The sequence below is a fragment of the Eubalaena glacialis genome, chromosome 19 (assembly GCF_028564815.1).
Source record: "Eubalaena glacialis isolate mEubGla1 chromosome 19, mEubGla1.1.hap2.+ XY, whole genome shotgun sequence".
NCBI classification, from domain to species: domain Eukaryota; kingdom Metazoa; phylum Chordata; class Mammalia; order Artiodactyla; family Balaenidae; genus Eubalaena; species Eubalaena glacialis.
In genome coordinates this window covers 24308728-24327002 of record NC_083734.1, presented here as the reverse complement: position 1 = coordinate 24327002, position 18275 = coordinate 24308728, and the positions used below count along the sequence as shown (strand labels likewise).

Here is an 18275-nt window from a genome sequence, read left to right as displayed (position 1 = left end):
AGGACTCAATTACAGCTGCTTTGAGAAAATGGCTAATGACCAGTAGTGGGACATAAAGGAATAGCAAGTTAAAAGGGTAATTAGAACAGAAGCGAGAAGCATTTGAAATCGAGCTTCACAGAGGGTTTTAACTAGTAACAAAAAGTCATTTCGATAGCATCATTAAAGCTGAGGAGGTAACAAAAAAATAAAGATGGGATAAGAAAATGGAAGGCTTGCATACTTTACTGTATCCTCTCCCACTTAGGTAAAGAGCCTGCTGTGCCTGGGATCCTATTTCCAAGGAAAGGGCCACTGAAAGGCGATAACAAGGGAAAGGGCTGATGTCTGACTGCCAGTATTAAGCGTAAAGGAGAGCCATTTTGCCAAGAACAATACAGCCTGTGGAACCTGTCAGAAAAGTGCCTCGCTAACAACTCGGTTTCTGACCTACTTTAATAGTATCACAATAATAAGAGGAAATTTTTAACACTCAAAATTAAACACTTGGTCCACGAATGCAGGCACTCTTTTCTAAACAGAAACAATGAGGAATCACATACTAAAAGAGTAATTATATAAGTTGACTCTGGTGGTCAAAGGAGGGATTTTAAAAACAACAACAACAACACTATATAAGTTCAAAGGGACAATGGTTACCATAAAAGATGATTCTTATTTCTGAGTGGGAGCCTGTTTTTATCTTTTAATTTATAACATGGCAGAGTTGTTGTAGATTATTTTTTAAGGACAGATTTAGCATTAGAAAACCTGGGTTCAAACTCTGATAGCATAACCTACTAACTAGTGATTTTAGCTAAATTATTTAAACTCACTGATCTCAAATTCTTCATCTCTAAAATAGGGAAAACAACGTTTTTCCTCTCCACACTTTATAGACAATGGCATGAAATTAGTTTGATAAAAATGTAAAAGCTAAATATAATGGTATGGAATTGACAGCACTGAGAACACCTGTATATTGTCACCAGCAAAACAAAATAAAAACACTCAGTGGGCAATTTATTCCACATTAATAGTGAGAGGATAGCCTGTCGTCTTGAGACTTGAGTAGTTGAGGAGAGACACGTTGAGTGGGAAAATTTTTTTCTATTGTTGGGCTCAAGATTATTCAAAGAGAACTGCTCTGAATTTTCCTCAAGAAACAAAAATTACAAATGGCAAGTTTAACTTCAGTAAAAATACGTACCTTTTTCTCTTTTCAGACCTGCATTATTTGCAAACCACGATCGGGATGTCCCAAACGTCGCAGCCACGCAAAATTCTCCGCCCACTGATTTGCTGGGTGAGATTTGTGGAGGTGGTTTAACTTTGCTTAAAAAATAAAATGATAGTAAAAAAAGAAAAATTACTATGATAAAATCATGGTCCTTGAGAAAATGACATATTTCCCTTAAAATTTGCCCCTAAGTATTCAAACGCTCCCATGTGGACATGCATTTTGCCATAAGTATAACTTAACTGGTGGTTGTGAGACTGTGATCTGCAGTAAAAGTAAAACTAGTTCAAAGCTCCAGAGTATTATCAGAATAGCAACTTATACCAATAAAAATTAGCTTCTTTTTGAAGAATGTGCTGGCAAAATCCATGTCGACCCATTTGAGATAGATAACATTTCCCTGGATATTTCAAAGTGGAACAACAGAACCAGCAAAAACATCTCATAATAATAGAATAGTTTATCAGTTCACTTCAATATATAAAATGTGGGACTGACAATACAGTTGAATGGAGACAGCATGTATGAAAACACGAGATGATACAGAATGGAATCCTGACAATGCTCTCAGACATGTATGTATGGTTAGACAATGTCTGGTGAGTAGGCCTAAAGATCTAATGCGATTACAGTCACTGATCTTCCTATTTCTTGTTTATTTTTTCTTTGTGGATTTGTGAAGATGATAGGTCTATTTTTATTCTGCTTCTCCTATGTTTGAGGGCACATTAAGTAACTTCTGCTACTTCACATAACTACCATAAAAAAGTACTTGCTGTCCTCTTTGTTTTCCCCAAATCAGCTTTCAGCTTCTAATACCATTGACTTCTGATATCAACCTTTCATCTTCTTGCAAATCCTATATTTCTCTTCTCTCCCAATTTGTCAAAGGCTGCCCCAAAGTTCCTTAGGAATTTTGTCAGGCACCTTAGAGAAATGGTGTATTATGGTCTCTGACTCGTAGACCAGGAAATAGCCCCACTGTACACTGGTCAAGATCACAGCCCAGTCGGGGCACAAGAATAATGTTCCGCCGCTGCTACTCAGTCTCCAATGTCAAATAACATTATTTCTACCTTCGTTTGCTCACTATCCTTTATCTCTTTATCTTTTAGTGAAGTACGGTTAGACAGAGAAAGACTGGGTTTTGGAGTCAGGTGGAAACACAAATCTGAATCCCAGGGCTGCCACTTTTTTACCTGTGTGAATTTTGATTAGGTTATTTAACCTCTCAGTGCTCAGACAACTAATATATAAAATATATAAAATAGAAAGACAGCAATGCCTACCTCTTAAGGTTATTTTAAGGTTTACAGCATTTTATTTGTTCTTAAAGTGTGGTCCCTGGCCAGTAGCACTGAGAACCTCTTAGACATGCAAATATTCATCAGGCCACACTCCTCGCTCTGGAGGTGGGGCATGACAATCTGTGTTTTTAATAGCCCTCCAGGAGATTCTGGCACACGTTCAGGTTTAAGAACCACTGTATTAGGTAACGTGTAGAAAGCGCTGTGAATTCCCATATCATAGAACTCAACGTTATCTCCTGTATAGCACACAGCCTTCAACTAATTTTCAAAAAATCAGACTTCACTTTGGTAATCTCATTTTCCAGGTGTTATGACACCTGAAATAGTCTCTCACATATTTTATTTCCTGAGCCTTCTGTTTTGATGTCTTCCTCGTAGGGAAAGCAAAAAGTCTGGATCAGAAGCCACTCTGCTTGGTCTCTGCCTTTGACCAAATTCATGTAATGCACATTGCCATATATGCAAAGACCTCTTCTTTCCATCATTAACATTTCTTAAACACAACAAGTTATTACCCATAAAAATCACATCCATGCCTAAATCACCAACACTAGTCACAGTCAGACTTCCACGGATAGGGAATAAAATGACCAGTTTTTTAATTTTTAAGTTTCTGTAAGAAAATGCATCTGTTTCTACCAACAATTTCACGTCTTCTTGCTGCATTTGCCACACCTGCAATAACCTTTGCAAAACCAACAGAAGAGAAGACTCCCCTCCACCTACAACTGAACAAACAAGCACCTTCCCTTGGTTTCTGGGTAACCGGCACCAGAATTGTTCTTTCTGGTTATGATGCTCTCTGTTGTACTACCTTAGAATGTAAATTTTCCTTCAAAGCCTTTATTTCCATCACTGAACTGCTGTAAGTTCCTGTAACTAGCATCTTTTAACTTCCATTGGTCAGTTTTTGGAGGCTGGAAGGCAGAGGAGAGAGGGAAAAAAACATTCTAGAATTTTTTGAAAGGTGTTTCAACTGCGTGACTATGTTTTTACTAGAATCACCATCAAGGAACAATGGTCCTACAAAATGTACAAGTTCAAAGTTCTTTGCAAATTAATGAATGCTATTTTTGTTTTTGCTTTTAAATCATGTGGTAAGCAACAAGATAGAAAACAAGTAGCATGCCACTTCTTAAGAGAGTCTATGGTGCACCTAAGGTATGCATCCTAAATAGATTTTAAAAGTTGCTACTGGGCCACTTAGCTACCTTTGTAATATAATAATCAATTTAGTCTTTAGCCAAGCAAATATATATATTTTGTATGTTTATTAGCTTACAGTCTAATCAGTTAATGTCAAAAGCTAAAGTCTTTTAGACTTCTTTAATGTTATACATAACTCAGCTTCTGAACACATAACTAAAAAGCACCAACACAGTATCAATTTACATAAACTCATTATCTCCTGCAGAGAATAAGTATCTTAGGTTAAAAGTATTCTTAAAATTATGAAAAAATGTTCAATTTTATTCTTATACTTCATTATTTCTTCTTGTTCTTCTGATAGGGCCTTCATAAATCACATTAGTAAAAGTTTGTGTTTAATAAGTAATTAAAAGGGTTTTTATCCCTGAAAATAACTTGCTACCTCCTGCATGACACAGTGCTGTGTATCGGGTATTTAGCATATTTGGTGAACATATTCATAACAAGTTATTTCTATCATCAACCTACCTTTGGAATGACTGTGGTATTTAAGCAAAATAGAAATTTAAAATATGTGCGTATGTGTACAAGATTTTCAGAAAAATAAAAAGGAGAAATAATCTAAAGAAAAGATTATTATTAATAAAGTATTTTCTATACAAAATACACAAAGGGAGAAAATTTAACATTGATTCAATTTGCCCTTTATCCTAAAATTTTAAAAGACCAAGACCAGGAATGTTGGGTGGAAGCAGAATTGAACTTTTCCACAATGACCCAGAATATTTCTATTGCAAAATCACCTTTTGTTGGCAGAAAGATAAAACGTTGAAAAATGATACATTCGTGAAAGGAACAAAAGAGAAAAGTGCTAGCCTTGCAAATCATGCTCACTTATAGACTGGTGACCCAACCATTTTAGGAAAGCATTCCAGTACTAGCCTTTTTTTCTTTCTTCCTCTCAATATCTCCCTTTATCCTCTGAAAGAGACAATAAATCCTATTACAAGACATTTGCAAGTATAAATGAATACCTCTGGGTGTTTATTAATTTATTAAATTAATAATTGATATAAAAAATAAAAATTTTCAGTGTATATGGGGGTCCAGAAATTCAATTGTGTTGTGGTTATAAATGAGTACAAAACATACTGATAGGGCTGGTGGACTCCTTTCCACTGAGAACCCCTGCTCTCTACCCTCCTGAGCCATAAAGAACCCCGTGTTCAAAAATTAAAAGAAAAATTTGCCTTAACTTGTGAGCAAAACATAAAGAACTATGGAATGAATTCAACCTTCACCACATCAGAAAACATCACATTTACTAAACTTGATACAAGAGACAACATAATCAAAAGTAAAATTAATGTACGATGAAAAAAACAACAACAAATAAGGTGCTGAATTAAAACTCAGGAGTTTTAACATTTTGTCATTTCTTCTGGGAGACCTAACCATCTAACCATAGAATGAGAATCATTTTTAATACCATCAGATGTTCTACGGACATGATGACATCTTTAAAAATATTTACAAAGACTATTGAAGTTACCCATTGGCTTTTTCTGTATTATATAATTCAGTCAGAGAAACATATTGAATTTCTCTTGCCTGTTGTTTTTTTTTTCCTCCACACTCTACTGCAAACAGAAAAAAAAAAAGCAAAACTCTAATGATATTGGCTTTAAAATTATAGAAAAATTATGTCTATCTGGATAATTTTACTATGTTCTATAAAATAGGATACAAGTGGTGAATCTGTGGATGGCATGAAAAGCAACAATGAGGCCCAGTGCCTTGTTTAGGACACAAGCATGGAAAAGAGCTAAACTGAGATAGAAGCACCGTTTTCTTTCCTTCTCTAAAACATAAGGGTACAGTCAATATTTCAGTTTAAATCTTAGACACAATATTGATGTAAGAATTACAAGTGGTATTACGTCTTTGTGTTAAGGAAGAAAAACTTTTCTTTATGCTCCTCACTGTGATTGGGCTTTCAAAAGGAATTCAGAAGTTTTCTCTCACTCTCAACTGTGTATTCTAAAATAAAAACTAAGAGGGAAAATGAAAGTATTTATTTTAAAAAAAGATATTGATAATATATCTAAAATTATTCTACCACAAATTATTCTTAAAGATATGAGATTTCTGTAAACCTGCCAGATAAGATTCTCCTCTCCATATAAGTCTTTGCTTCTAAAAATGAAATTATATTATTATAATATTTTTTTCAATATTCTCAGAATAACAAGATTAATTTAAATCAGCTATTTATAAACAGATTGAAGACTCAGTGCTAATTAAAACTTTAAACATAATTTGACACGTAAGTTTTAACTCTTCTTTAAAATTAACCTTATACACTACAAAGATATATTCAAATGGACTACCTCTTGTCTACACTGTTGTGCATGTATTTTTTCTTTTGCTAAGAAAGTCAAAAATAGCAATAGTTTAAACATGATACTACATGCCGACTAGGAGCTTGATAAAAAATTGTTACTTATTTGTAATGTAGAAAGCAAAATTCATTTTTAAAATTTCACAATGGCTATTTCTCTTAAAATTTCTGCATTAAAAAGTATATCATGTGTGTGATTCTTACATCATTTTATGCCATTATTTAAATTCATAAATCCTAGAGAATACATAATCTCCAGAATGTAGAAAATGGCTAAAGTGTCAAAGATGGTCTGCATAGTTAACTTTCCAACAAGCTTATTTGGTTGTCAAAGGAAAAGATATTATTATAAACTGACTCATCTGAAACTGCCTGAATTTAAATAATTAAAACAGTTTATCAAAGAATGAAGAATTAGTAGAAACTGTGATCAATCAAAAGCAAAATCTTAGCTAAATATAAATGTTTCAACTGAAAATTAATTTTAAAAAATTTGTATGAAACTTACATAACATTTTAAGAGGAACTATAAAATTTTCATATTCTTCCAAAATACAAATATTATCCTGTACTGGAAGTCCTATAAACCTGATGAAATAAATAACTTTATTTAGCATAATGTTTTATTTCAAAACAGTAAATAAAAACATTCTCAGGTTGAATGCTAAATAGCATGGAAAAATAGTAAAAACTCTTAAAACAAAGAAGCTCTTATAAACAACATGGAAGAAGTTGTCAAATTTATATTCATTTTGCTGCCTTAATTTGAGGTTTCATTAAGATCTTAATGGGAAAAACATGCACCACCAGTAAAGGAACGTATTTTAAAGGAGGCTCTTTTAGGCTAGTATAAGTGACTAAAAACGAGTTTCTTGTGAGCTAACGATGGCATCAAACAAACCACAAAGCAGTCTTCTAAAAGACAAGCAATGATTTAAAAGTCTACTACATTTCATATATCCCTTTCTTTAATCTGGCTCTTTTAATCTTGTTTCAACCTCAAATCATTTCTGGTTGACAAGTACTTTTGCTTAAATTTGAGGAGCACATAAGCTGTTGAAGGCATGGGCTTTTCTTATTTCACATACAATGTTTGTCATTCCATCTTTACTTCTATGCTAAAACTTCAATCTTTATTAACATACTAAAACTTTTTTCTTTGTACTTAGAATGAGAAATTTATCCCAAGATGGAATTTAATTCTAAATTGAGTCTACAAAGAAATGCTGGCATATGTTGAATCTGGCATTTAAAAATCAACTGTTCACTACAAGCTCCTGAGTAAGATCCATGTATCTTATTTGTTTTTGGAAGAAATCTGGTTAACACAAAGAATGAAGGTTGACTTTCAGGGAATTTTTATTCCTGTATACCCTGATTTTGTTTACGATAGTTTCACAATCTATATCCTAATTTTGATGCTGCATTTCAAAGAGGAAATTTTTATGATGATTTATCACCCTATTCTAATACGACAACGAAATTTTCAGATGTTCCCGTGGCATATGAACACTGAAATTAGTTTGTGTCAAATTTTTAAGTTTCTTTTTGTCCAAGAGAAAAATGATTGGAAGGTTTTCTCCTAGTATAATGGGACAGTATGAACAAGTCCCAGGGGCAGTTATGAGAACTGCACATACATGTATTCTGACTAAATTTATAAAATTGATATAACTTACATTAACCAAAACTTCTTTTTGGGCTCACTCACTCTTAAAAGCAAAAAAGACAAAAACAAAAACGAAAAACAAAACCATGATCTAACTTAAAGAAACTACTTTTCAAAAATGGAATTTTCCCGTTAAAGCAGAAAAGAAATCATAGCAATAGCAGTGAACATTTACTGAGCTCTTACTATGTGCCAGGCACTGTTCTAAGCAATTTATGTTGTCGGTTCATTTACTCCTCATAATAAACCTATGAGGTAGGTGCTACTGGCAACTCCGTTTAATGGAGATAAGGAAACTAAGATAAAGAGAGGTTTTAGAAAATTGCCCAAGATCATATAGGTAGTAAGTGTGTAAGCTGGGATTTAAGACCTAGGCAGTCTGATTCTGGAGCCCTGACTCTTTTTTTTTTTTTAAAGATTTTTTTTGATGTGGACCATTTTTAAAGTCTTTAATGAATTTGTTACAATATTCTGTTTTACGTTTTGGTGTTTTGGCCACGAGGCATGTGGGATCTTAGCTTCCCGACCAGGGATCGAACCTGCACCCCCTGCACTGGAAAGGTGAAGTCTCAACCACTGGACCACCAGGGAAGTCCCCTAACTCTTAACTATTGTGCTAAACATATTATACCAGGTTCTAAATATATTCTATTTCATACCTTTACATAAAAGTATTAAACATACTGTTTCTTTTCTATGATCACCATGTCTAAGACTGACAAAAGTTGTATTTTATGCAGTCTTACATAAGAGTTTACTAAATAAGTTATGGTGGGGAGGTGCTAATAACTCGAAATAATAAGTTACTTAGGAGGTTTTATGTGAAATACAAATTTCCTCATGTAGCTCCGTAACTACCTAAACTATTCAAAACAGAACTGACTCTTGTTCCTTTGGTACCAAATAAAATGCAGTAAAAATGTATAGGGTATTTTTAGTATACCTTAAATATATTTACATTTCAAAATAAATCTTGTCTTCAAATGTTCAGCATGTCATGTAGGGAATTTCTATCACTAAAATACTCAAAGCTTTAAACTTGGGTGTTAGCCTTTGTCTTATGATATACACTAGCGTTATTACGAGAATTCTTCTAATTTCTTTTTTTTAAATATTAATCTATGATTTTTATGTGATTTTTCAAGAAATTAAGTGAAACCAAGAAAACTAATCTTTTAAAGCTTAAATACCAACATTCATGTCCCATCTACAAATTACTCAGTAATTCGGTGCATCTATCTGTGATCAGGCCATGCAACTGAAAACAAAGTACAAAACAGAGTTACTTTCTGAGAGTACAGCAAATGAATTAGGCATGCTGGACTGAACTGGGACTCACCATGGAGCTTTTATGGAAAAACACCCCGCTCCAAACAGATAAGGCCTTCATGGAAAAGGGGGGAAAATGCACAAAAAATTAGAGGTAAACTCATGTAACATTAACAAATACATGTTTATTATACTGTTAAAGAGTATGGATAAAATAAATTAAAAAGTTAGTAATCGTTTGCAATCCTGCCATAGATACTAACAAGTCTGATATAACCAATAAATAGAACGATGTGCAGTAACAAGGCCCTTAATTTTCATAGGGTTAGAGATTTCAAAATGCTCTATTTCTCCCCCTTTTCTGGAGCACCCCTGTAGGGTTCCTAAGGTAAAATGAAATAAAATCCACTTCAGAGGCCCTTTAAAACAAAGTACAAGTTAAATGGAATAATCGGATGGAGAAAAGAGTGGGACCAGTAGCAACAGATGTGTGGTTGTGTGACACGAAATGTTTAAAACTAGCGAAAGGGGACTCAATAAAAATTTGATAAGCATTGTTTGCTGTTCACCAGTTGTAGTCTCAGAGCCACAGAAAGAAAGTACATATTTTCTAAGCTGCTTAATTACAGTAAGTTGAACTGCATATTGCTGGTCAAAGGAACTAACACTAAAACCAAGTCTGTGGTATGATTTACTTCCATTTAAGGGTCACATTCCAGGAAATTAGCATTACTCTTAATAATGACAGACGAGGTTAGCTTCCTCTATCTGGCCTACACTGCGCTAGGCTGGAATACACGAAACTAAAGCCACAACTGCTTGCTTTAAATACAGCTGGGGATACAAAGGCAGACTTCAATGTTACACATACTTCTTCTTAATATTCTGTTCATAGCATTTAAGACATGCTATGCACATTTGCACACAGAACAAAATATTGCTGTTGCATCTGACATTTGGAAGGAAGACATAATAAACTGAGAAGGAAAGAGCACTGCATAACTTCGTAATTTTCTTCTTCAACTTTGGTGCTAGAAACATTAAAAAAGAAAAATCATGCTAATTAGCATCAATCTCCCAGTGAACTGAGTATATTCACAAAACTGAGTACAATTCTGAGGACTGAAGAACAGAAGATATGAAAAAGGGAACAGAAAAGCAAGATACTATTAGAAGAAAGAGTGAGTTGGAAGACAGAAATATTGGAAAAGAAAACTTTAGAGATGATGTCAATACAAAGCAAGGAAATCTCTCCCACAGTTAATGATAAGACCACAATCAGAGAAATGTCATCATTCAGATGTCATCATCCACATCTAAAACAATGTATTTCAAAACTTTTTTGACTATGACCCATAGAAATATACAGTTGGCCCTCCATATCCATAGGGCCCACATCCACAAACAACTATAGATCAAAAAAAAAAAAAAAAAAAGAAACTTCCAAAAGGCAAAACTTGCTGTGCACCAGCAACTATTTACAATTTAGAAATGATTTAAAGTATATGGGTAGATGTGTGTAGGTTATATGCAAATACTAGGCCATTTCATATAAGGGACTTGAGCATCCACGATTTTGGCATGGGGTGGGAACCAACCCCCCTTGGATACTGAGAGACAAATGTATTAACGTGTAAGCTGGTATGTACATGAACACACACAAATTAAAACAATTTAATGAATGTGGGGTTTTTTGGTGTGTAATCAACTTTATTATTCTCTATTTCAATGTTTTGTAAACATTAATGTTGGGATTTAGTTACAGTGAAGATTGTTGCATATAATGACAGGGTAGGTAGGTCTGAGTGGGGCCTTAGATTCTATATTTCTAACAAGCTCCTAGATAATGTCAAGGCTGTTAGTTTGCAGAACCAGTAGCGAAATTACATTCTATTATATTCTATTTCATTAATGAAAAAAAAGTTAGCCATGATCCCCTTGTCTTGATTTCATGATTCACTAATTACATCAGAAACAAAATGTTACTGGAGCTCACCCTGAACTTTGAGAAACACCATTTTAAATAAGTGTGACCACGTGAAGACTCCAATGTCTCAACAGCACCGTGACGCCATAAAAAAAAGGATCAGAAAATGGAAAGTTCAACACATTTCCGTATGCTCACAAATACCACCAAAATGAAGAAGTTATTGTTGGCACATACCACCCAACTCCCTTTCATTTTCTTCCTTAGGCAGGCACCTGAATTAATCAAATAGTTCAAACGATTCTGACAGAAGCACTTGTGATCTGGAACGTCTGGGCATGAGTTGCTCTTTAGCATATATTGTATAGAAGCTAGGCAGTCTCCCACCTCATTCCAAATATCAGAATACAACTGATTCATTGTAAAGAATTTGAAAGTTTTATCTTAGTCCTTTATGACTTAAAAGGCTTCTGATTGACCCCCATAATCAAACAAAAACGAAACAAAACTTTAAGTTTCTACATTTCAAAAGATCAGCTGATGTTCCCACCTACAGAGCCAGTAAATACTTTTTTCCAAGTTTAAATTTCCTTATGTATAAAAAAGAAACATATTAGCCAGACAAATTAAACACAAGTTTTTGGTGTTTTTTGTTTGTTTGTTTGTTTTTTTAATATCCTAGATTTTCCTTCCCGGACAGTAGCAGCATGTTACCAACAAGATTTCTACAACCCCACAATCCCAAAATGCACTGTTAACCCTCCAGACACTGCAGCAAACAGGCCTGCACTAAACAGCAGTTGGTCAAGTTTAAAGACAACACAATCCTCACTGTTCACAACGTAACTCGGTTGTGTGAGTTACAAGCCATCTTTCTTTAGCCAAATAAGGATCTACAGGCTGACGCAGCTCAAGGAGAAAACAGGGGTTGGGGAAACAGGGTGAAGACCCACTTCAGTACGTACATTTGGCACGGTCCCAATCTGTACTCACCCACTTCTTACTCGCTCCGACAAACTGGACCTCTGCCACATACATGTAAAAGAAGAGCCACAAACTCCAACGAATTAGAGTGACTGACGTAACTACTGACTTTGCATGGGTGGTGTCAGCTGTTCTTTTGAAATGTGCCCGCTTCATCTTTGCTCAGTAGGGAAAGAATGAAAATATAAAGTCACAAAGGCCAAGTCCATGATCCAGCTGTCTTCACCTATGACTTTCCCCTCCTCTCCAAAATCCCGCAGCTGTAGTTTTACAGGGGGTGACTCGAAGGAGGAAGAGAGCATGTGAGTAAGAGTGTATGGGGAATTAAAATGGTCTGTATTAACAAATGCAACTCAAATTATCATATTCAGGTATTAAGAATTTGTGTGTTTTCCAAACACTATTAAGTTTCAGCAGGTTGAACAATCCTGCCATATAAAACCTATCCACTTAAGTCATGATTATGTCCTTTTTAAGCTGAATTCTGATTGAAAAACATCAGGGCTGGCCAAGAGACTAAAAATCTAGAAATGCTAGTCCAGCATAAAGTGACTTTGCCTTTGGTTCTCAAACGGTTTCTTCTGGAGATTGTCAGAAGACAGTTAGGAATTGTGCTTTATATCAAATCATTAATGCTATGTAACTCTTTAAACTCTGATTCACTTTTTCAAAGGCCACACAGTACCACAAAAGCTTTGGTCTTACTAGCTGAAAACAAGACAAATGTGAAGATTTTTTTTTTATATGTAAGGGAAAAGTAAAACTAGATTTGATTTGAACATGGTAAAATCTTTTATAACCTGACTCTAGTGCTGAAAGGCATTAATAATGATTAGATTTCATCATCTTCAGAGTTCTAGAAACTAAAAAAATCTCTGAAAGTCCTATTTTCCAATTGATCATGTCCTATGAGAATTCAAGCACTATCACTTAACAGACATCAGAAAGAGCCCATATAAATATTAAACATACCGAACAGAGAAAGGGCTATACAACATTATGTGTAAAATTGTAAAGTAAAGCCGTATTCTCTAACAAAATATTCCAGGAACCCTAATGACTCTGCTACACTCTCTATACCCCCTGTTAAGCAGCATCTTTGATGGACACACATTTCCTACGTGCATGCAAGCAAATCAGTCCTCACAACATTTTCAAGTATTACTTTAAATTTTTCATTAATTTAATTTTAACCACTCACTACTACAGAGACCTATGGCATTATTGGCTCTCAAATTATTGATCTGAAGGCAAATTCAAGCTGAAATATACAGATAAATTGTCTAATCTGAGGTACGTTCAACATGCAAATTTAAATTACAAGCTCAAGATTTTCATTAGAAAAACACTAATGTTCAAATTCTGCCAGATGTTGTAGAAGAGAGACTAGAATAGTACACACAGATTGTCAAATTTCTATAGAAAGTAATGCTTGCTGACTTGTAATACAGTATATAGGAGACTTAATCCCCTCGCCGCTCCCATCCCCCCCAAATCCACAGATTTATGGTAAAAGGGAACAAACTATGGAGTGGTTTAAGTACTCTACTGATTTAGTACAAAAACTGGAAACTCAAACTATATATGTATATTGCACATGTAGACATATCCATCCTAATGAAAATACATTATCAATTACTTTATATCTGGAACCAAACATACATAGCTTAGCTATCAAGAAATAACACATAGATAAGACAGGGCTGGGAGGTGGAGAATTACCATTTGCTACTGTAACTGGGGAATCTTTCTCCAAATCTTTCCCATTTAACTCTTAGAACTTCACCTATAACATTTGGGGCTCAGGTCAAAGCGTCTAAATAAGCCAAGGCAGATCTAACTGAATTAGAAGGAGGAATAGACCTTCCTCAAGGACTATATGCCAATGTCATTTATTCACTTAGCAAGCTCTGACGGCAGATTTCGTCTACAAATTTCAATTACAGATAATCAAATAAATGTTATTAAATGCTTCCATTTCTAAATAAGAATAATCATCTATGTCTTCTAAATGGAGCTCTTGTGAAGCACTGGCCTAGGGCACAGCAATGAATGAGGCTTAGAAAGTAGGTAACAGGATCGAACACCTGGTGGGAATTCATACACTGTAAGTATGACAGATAATAATCCATACCTATAAACTTTCATTTTTCAGATGAAGAAATTTACCTAGGACACACTGGTAACGGCAGAACCAAGATGTGAAACCAGAGCTTCAGACTCCTAAGTCAGGATTCTTTTACTACATTACCTACTTCTACAAGGTCAGGCCCAAAGTTCCTAACACCTAGCTCGAATTGCTCGAATGAGGCTTAGAAAGTAGGTAACAGGGTTGAACACCTGGTGGGAATTCATACACTGTAAGTATGACAGATAATAATCCATACATACAAACTTCCATTTTTCAGATGAAGAAATTTACCTAGGACACACTGGTAACGGCAGAACCAAGATGTGAAACCAGAGCTTCAGACTCCTAAGTCAGTATTCTTTTACTACATTACCTACTTCTACAGGGTCAGGCCCAAAGTTCCTAATACCTAGCTTGAATTGCTCACAAAGAAATGAATAAATACAAACATGGGGGGAGGGAAGAAGGAGCAAAAAGCTGCTCGATTTAAGAAAAAGGAAACCTATGAAAGACAACAAGTCATACCAGGTTTACTTCACCAAAAACCTCAGCTAGTTAAGGGCAAGGAAGTAACTTCATTCCCAATTTCTATATTTTTATTCCCATGAAATTACTCTGACCACTCTTTTTTTTTTGCACATTCCACATATACTGTTCTTTTTATTATTGATTTATTTATATTTATGTATGTATGTATGTATGGCTGTGTTGGCTCTCGAACCCGTGTCCCCTGCATTGGCAGGCGGATTCTTAACCACTGCACCACCAGGGAAGTCCCCCTGACCACTTTTTGAAATGTACTGTTCCCTGCTTGTGCCCACAAAATGATGTGTATATGTTAATAATTTTAGATTTGATGTACATAAAATTAAGCATATTGATGAAAAATTATCTATTTAGTAAGTTTTTACATAGGAAGCATTAAAAATTAACTCAACCAAACATCTATGGACTATTGCTTAAGTAAATCCCTACTACAAAAACTTTACACTCCAAAACGATGAGCAATCCCTTAGCACCCAGTTTCACTTTTAATAGATGAAAACTACACTTATTCACACGTGATAAAAACATGATGGAGGTCTTTCCAATCCTCCGGTCTTAGACTGGAAGAAATGGGTTTTGTCTGAATGAGTGACTGTTAAACCAAAAGATTCTTAGCACGCCTTTCGCCTTCACCAGTGTGTACCACGATCGGGTTAAGCAACAGCTCTTGCCGAAACAGGCCTTATTTCCTCCCAGTGCTGCTTCAAGGTACAGAACGTGAAGGTGCAAATACATCTGTCTTTTGCCATTTGTAGTTCTACTGGCCTTGCAAATGTCTTCGAATAAGACAGATGGTCCCTGACACCGCACAGGCTTTCAGGGATCTATATTTCCAAAAATAAGAGGGCAGACATGAAACACGGTAAGTACACGTCGATCCCCTGAAGGTTTGAGTTTAGGCTTCCATCTAAATTTGGTTATTTAAATATAGGATCCTAAGCAATCCTTGGAAATCTCTATGCTAGGAATATGATTTTTAATGTTTATTTCATGCCGTTATGCCAAGTATCTAGGACATGGGACAAATATATATATTTTACTAGATATATTATCAGGTATACTTGAACTTACACGTCTATAAATGAGTCAGCTCTGTGCTCTCTTTCTACATAATTCATGTCAAATACTTCTGTTAATTTTATCTTTAAAATGCTAGGAGAGGCATTTCACTGAAGCACAGAGTAAATCAGGATTTCCACAATGACCTGGAAAATTAAAAGCCTGTTTGCTCATCACTCTGGTGACCTTAATGTGGCAATCAAAATTCTCAGTAAATATAATAAAATTTGATGGAAATAACGCAAGTGAGCTAAGGGCAGCTTGCGAACTGGTCACAGTAAAAAAAAAAAATTTTTTTTTAATAAAAATGAAATAAATATAACCTTACTATCTAATGGGAGAAATCTAATGATATAAAAATGTTTGGGATGTGCTTCAAATCTCAGCATATGTCAAAAATGGAAATCTAGGGGACATATCTTACTCTCCCAAAACAAACATTACTTTTGGTTAGGCAAAATACATGTATTTCAATGAAAATGCTAAATGTTAAGATAATAAAACCACAAACTATATTCTAAAAATTCTATGACCAAATGTTTGGGTGACTTACAGTAGTACTATAAGAATTATAAGTAAAATCACAATAGCAATTTCTAAATATATTCAACAAACCCTTCAGAAAATGGCTTAAGGGTATTAAGTCTTGTAACCTAGCCATAGCCAAGCATAAGTTATGAATACTATCATCAAAGTGTTTTTGGACACTGTAATCTTTGTTAATAGGAAGGGAAAAAAAGAATAGTAGGAGGGGAGGGAAAAAAAGAAGAGTGGGTGGGGTAATTTACGGAGCACTAAAGCTCTGCCATAAGTAGAGAAACAACCATATGGAAGAAAAAAATACTAATAAAATGAGTTTTTGGTGGATGTGTGTGTGCACGTGTGTATGTGTGTGCAGAGTGAGAAAAGATAAATGATAAGGCAAATATGTTAAACTGCTAACATTCGGGAAATGTGGGTATGCTGGAATTCCTTTTACTGGTCTTGTAACTTTTTTTTGGTAAGTCTGAATGAATCTCTATCAAAATGTTTAAAATTAAAAGCCAAGGACTCATTGTGGGACAAATAGTAATTATTCTTTCTAAACACTCCAAGACAGGGGACATGCCAAAAAGAATTCAAAAATTTGGGGAAAAAAAATGGTTTGAGATCTGAGATAAAAAGCCCAGTAAAGAGGGAGGAGATATGGGGATATATGTATATGTATAGCTGATTCACTTTGTTATAAAGCAGAAACTAACACACCATTGTAAAGCAATTATACTCCGATAAAGATGTTAAAAAAAAAAAGCTCAGTAACTAATAAGATACATGTATCTTGAACTAATATTAATTTCAAAGCACACAATTCAAATTCCTATCACTTAATTCATTAATAAATAATTATTAAACTGTCTAGAATATAAGGGAACATAATACACGTGCTCTGAAAATCTAGGAATTGTGACCAAGTTTTTAACAAGAACAGGAAACACAGAAGTTATCTAAGTTCATAAAGTATGGTAGCACAGGAAGACACCAGATGATTAATAGTTTCTACCCATCTAAAGACAGAGAGAAAGAGTAGCAAGAGAGACAGTGAAAGAGTGTGTGATACAGTTTATCTTTTTATTATGGAAAGTTTCAAATATATACAGAAGTAAACTCACTTTTCAACCCTCCCCACAAATATTTTGAATTAAACTCTAAGATCACGTGATTTCAGGCATAGAACTTCATTTAGGATCTTAGAGGTAAAATTAAAATCAAGAGGAACAATTTTGAGATTAGATTCTTAGATTCAGGAAAGACTGACAAACACTTTGTAGAATTCTACAATGCTGGGTTGGATCAAGAAGGTATAATTATGTACTGACTGACTTCTGTGAGTGAAAAAACAACTTTTAAGATTATGATTCAAGATTTAGTCCCATTTTTATTTGATTCTACGTCCCAGAAATGTATCATTACACAAAGAAAAGAATGAGCCACCTGTAAATATAAGTTCATAACCCCTTTACTATCCATAGCCACTCTTATTTAACTTATTTTAAAATAAAGAAACTAAATAAGAGGAAAGGGAGGTAAAAATTCTATTTAAATTACACTACTAATGAAGAGTTAAAAAGCTGATATCAATTTTTAAAAATACAGGCAAATGATTTGTATCATAAGATGTCTGATTTGGGAGCTAGGTTTGCTGTATTTTTCCCTTAATACACCACAAACTCAATTTCTGCATTCATCAACAGGAATTTATAGGCAAACACAACTCCACTAGGTAGAGGGTCAATTTCAGTGTTATGGTGAAATCTGGAGCTAAAAGGCCTCGTCCTGGAGAATGAGTATTTCTTCTTACAGAAGTAGCTTCTGTAAACACTTTACCACCCAGCACAACCATATTAAAACATAATGATACAGCAGCCACATAATTAAGTCTATTCCTCTTGTTGGAAAGACCTTGAAGACTATTTGAAGCCAAGATGGAGTTTTCTCTTCACTACCAAATACAGAATTTTAAGACAGTTGTTCCATTTCAAATTATGCTAAACCTCAGGATTGCTTATTGATGAAAATAGGTAATTTGGCTATAGACATATATATTTTGGGGAACATAATAGAGTTTCACAGT

General features: G+C 34.6%; 1 protein-coding gene across 4 annotated transcripts in view; it reads right to left on the bottom strand.

Moving 5' to 3' along the window:
* The window catches only part of BCAS3 (BCAS3 microtubule associated cell migration factor), a 595828-nt gene that overhangs the window by 314119 nt on the left and 263434 nt on the right, over positions 1 to 18275 (bottom strand). For all 4 annotated transcript variants that reach the window (XM_061176783.1, XM_061176782.1, XM_061176784.1 and 1 more), the window contains exon 17: positions 1190 to 1314. In XM_061176783.1, the coding sequence (XP_061032766.1) occupies positions 1190 to 1314 (125 nt within the window). The remainder of the gene's footprint in view (positions 1 to 1189; positions 1315 to 18275) is intronic.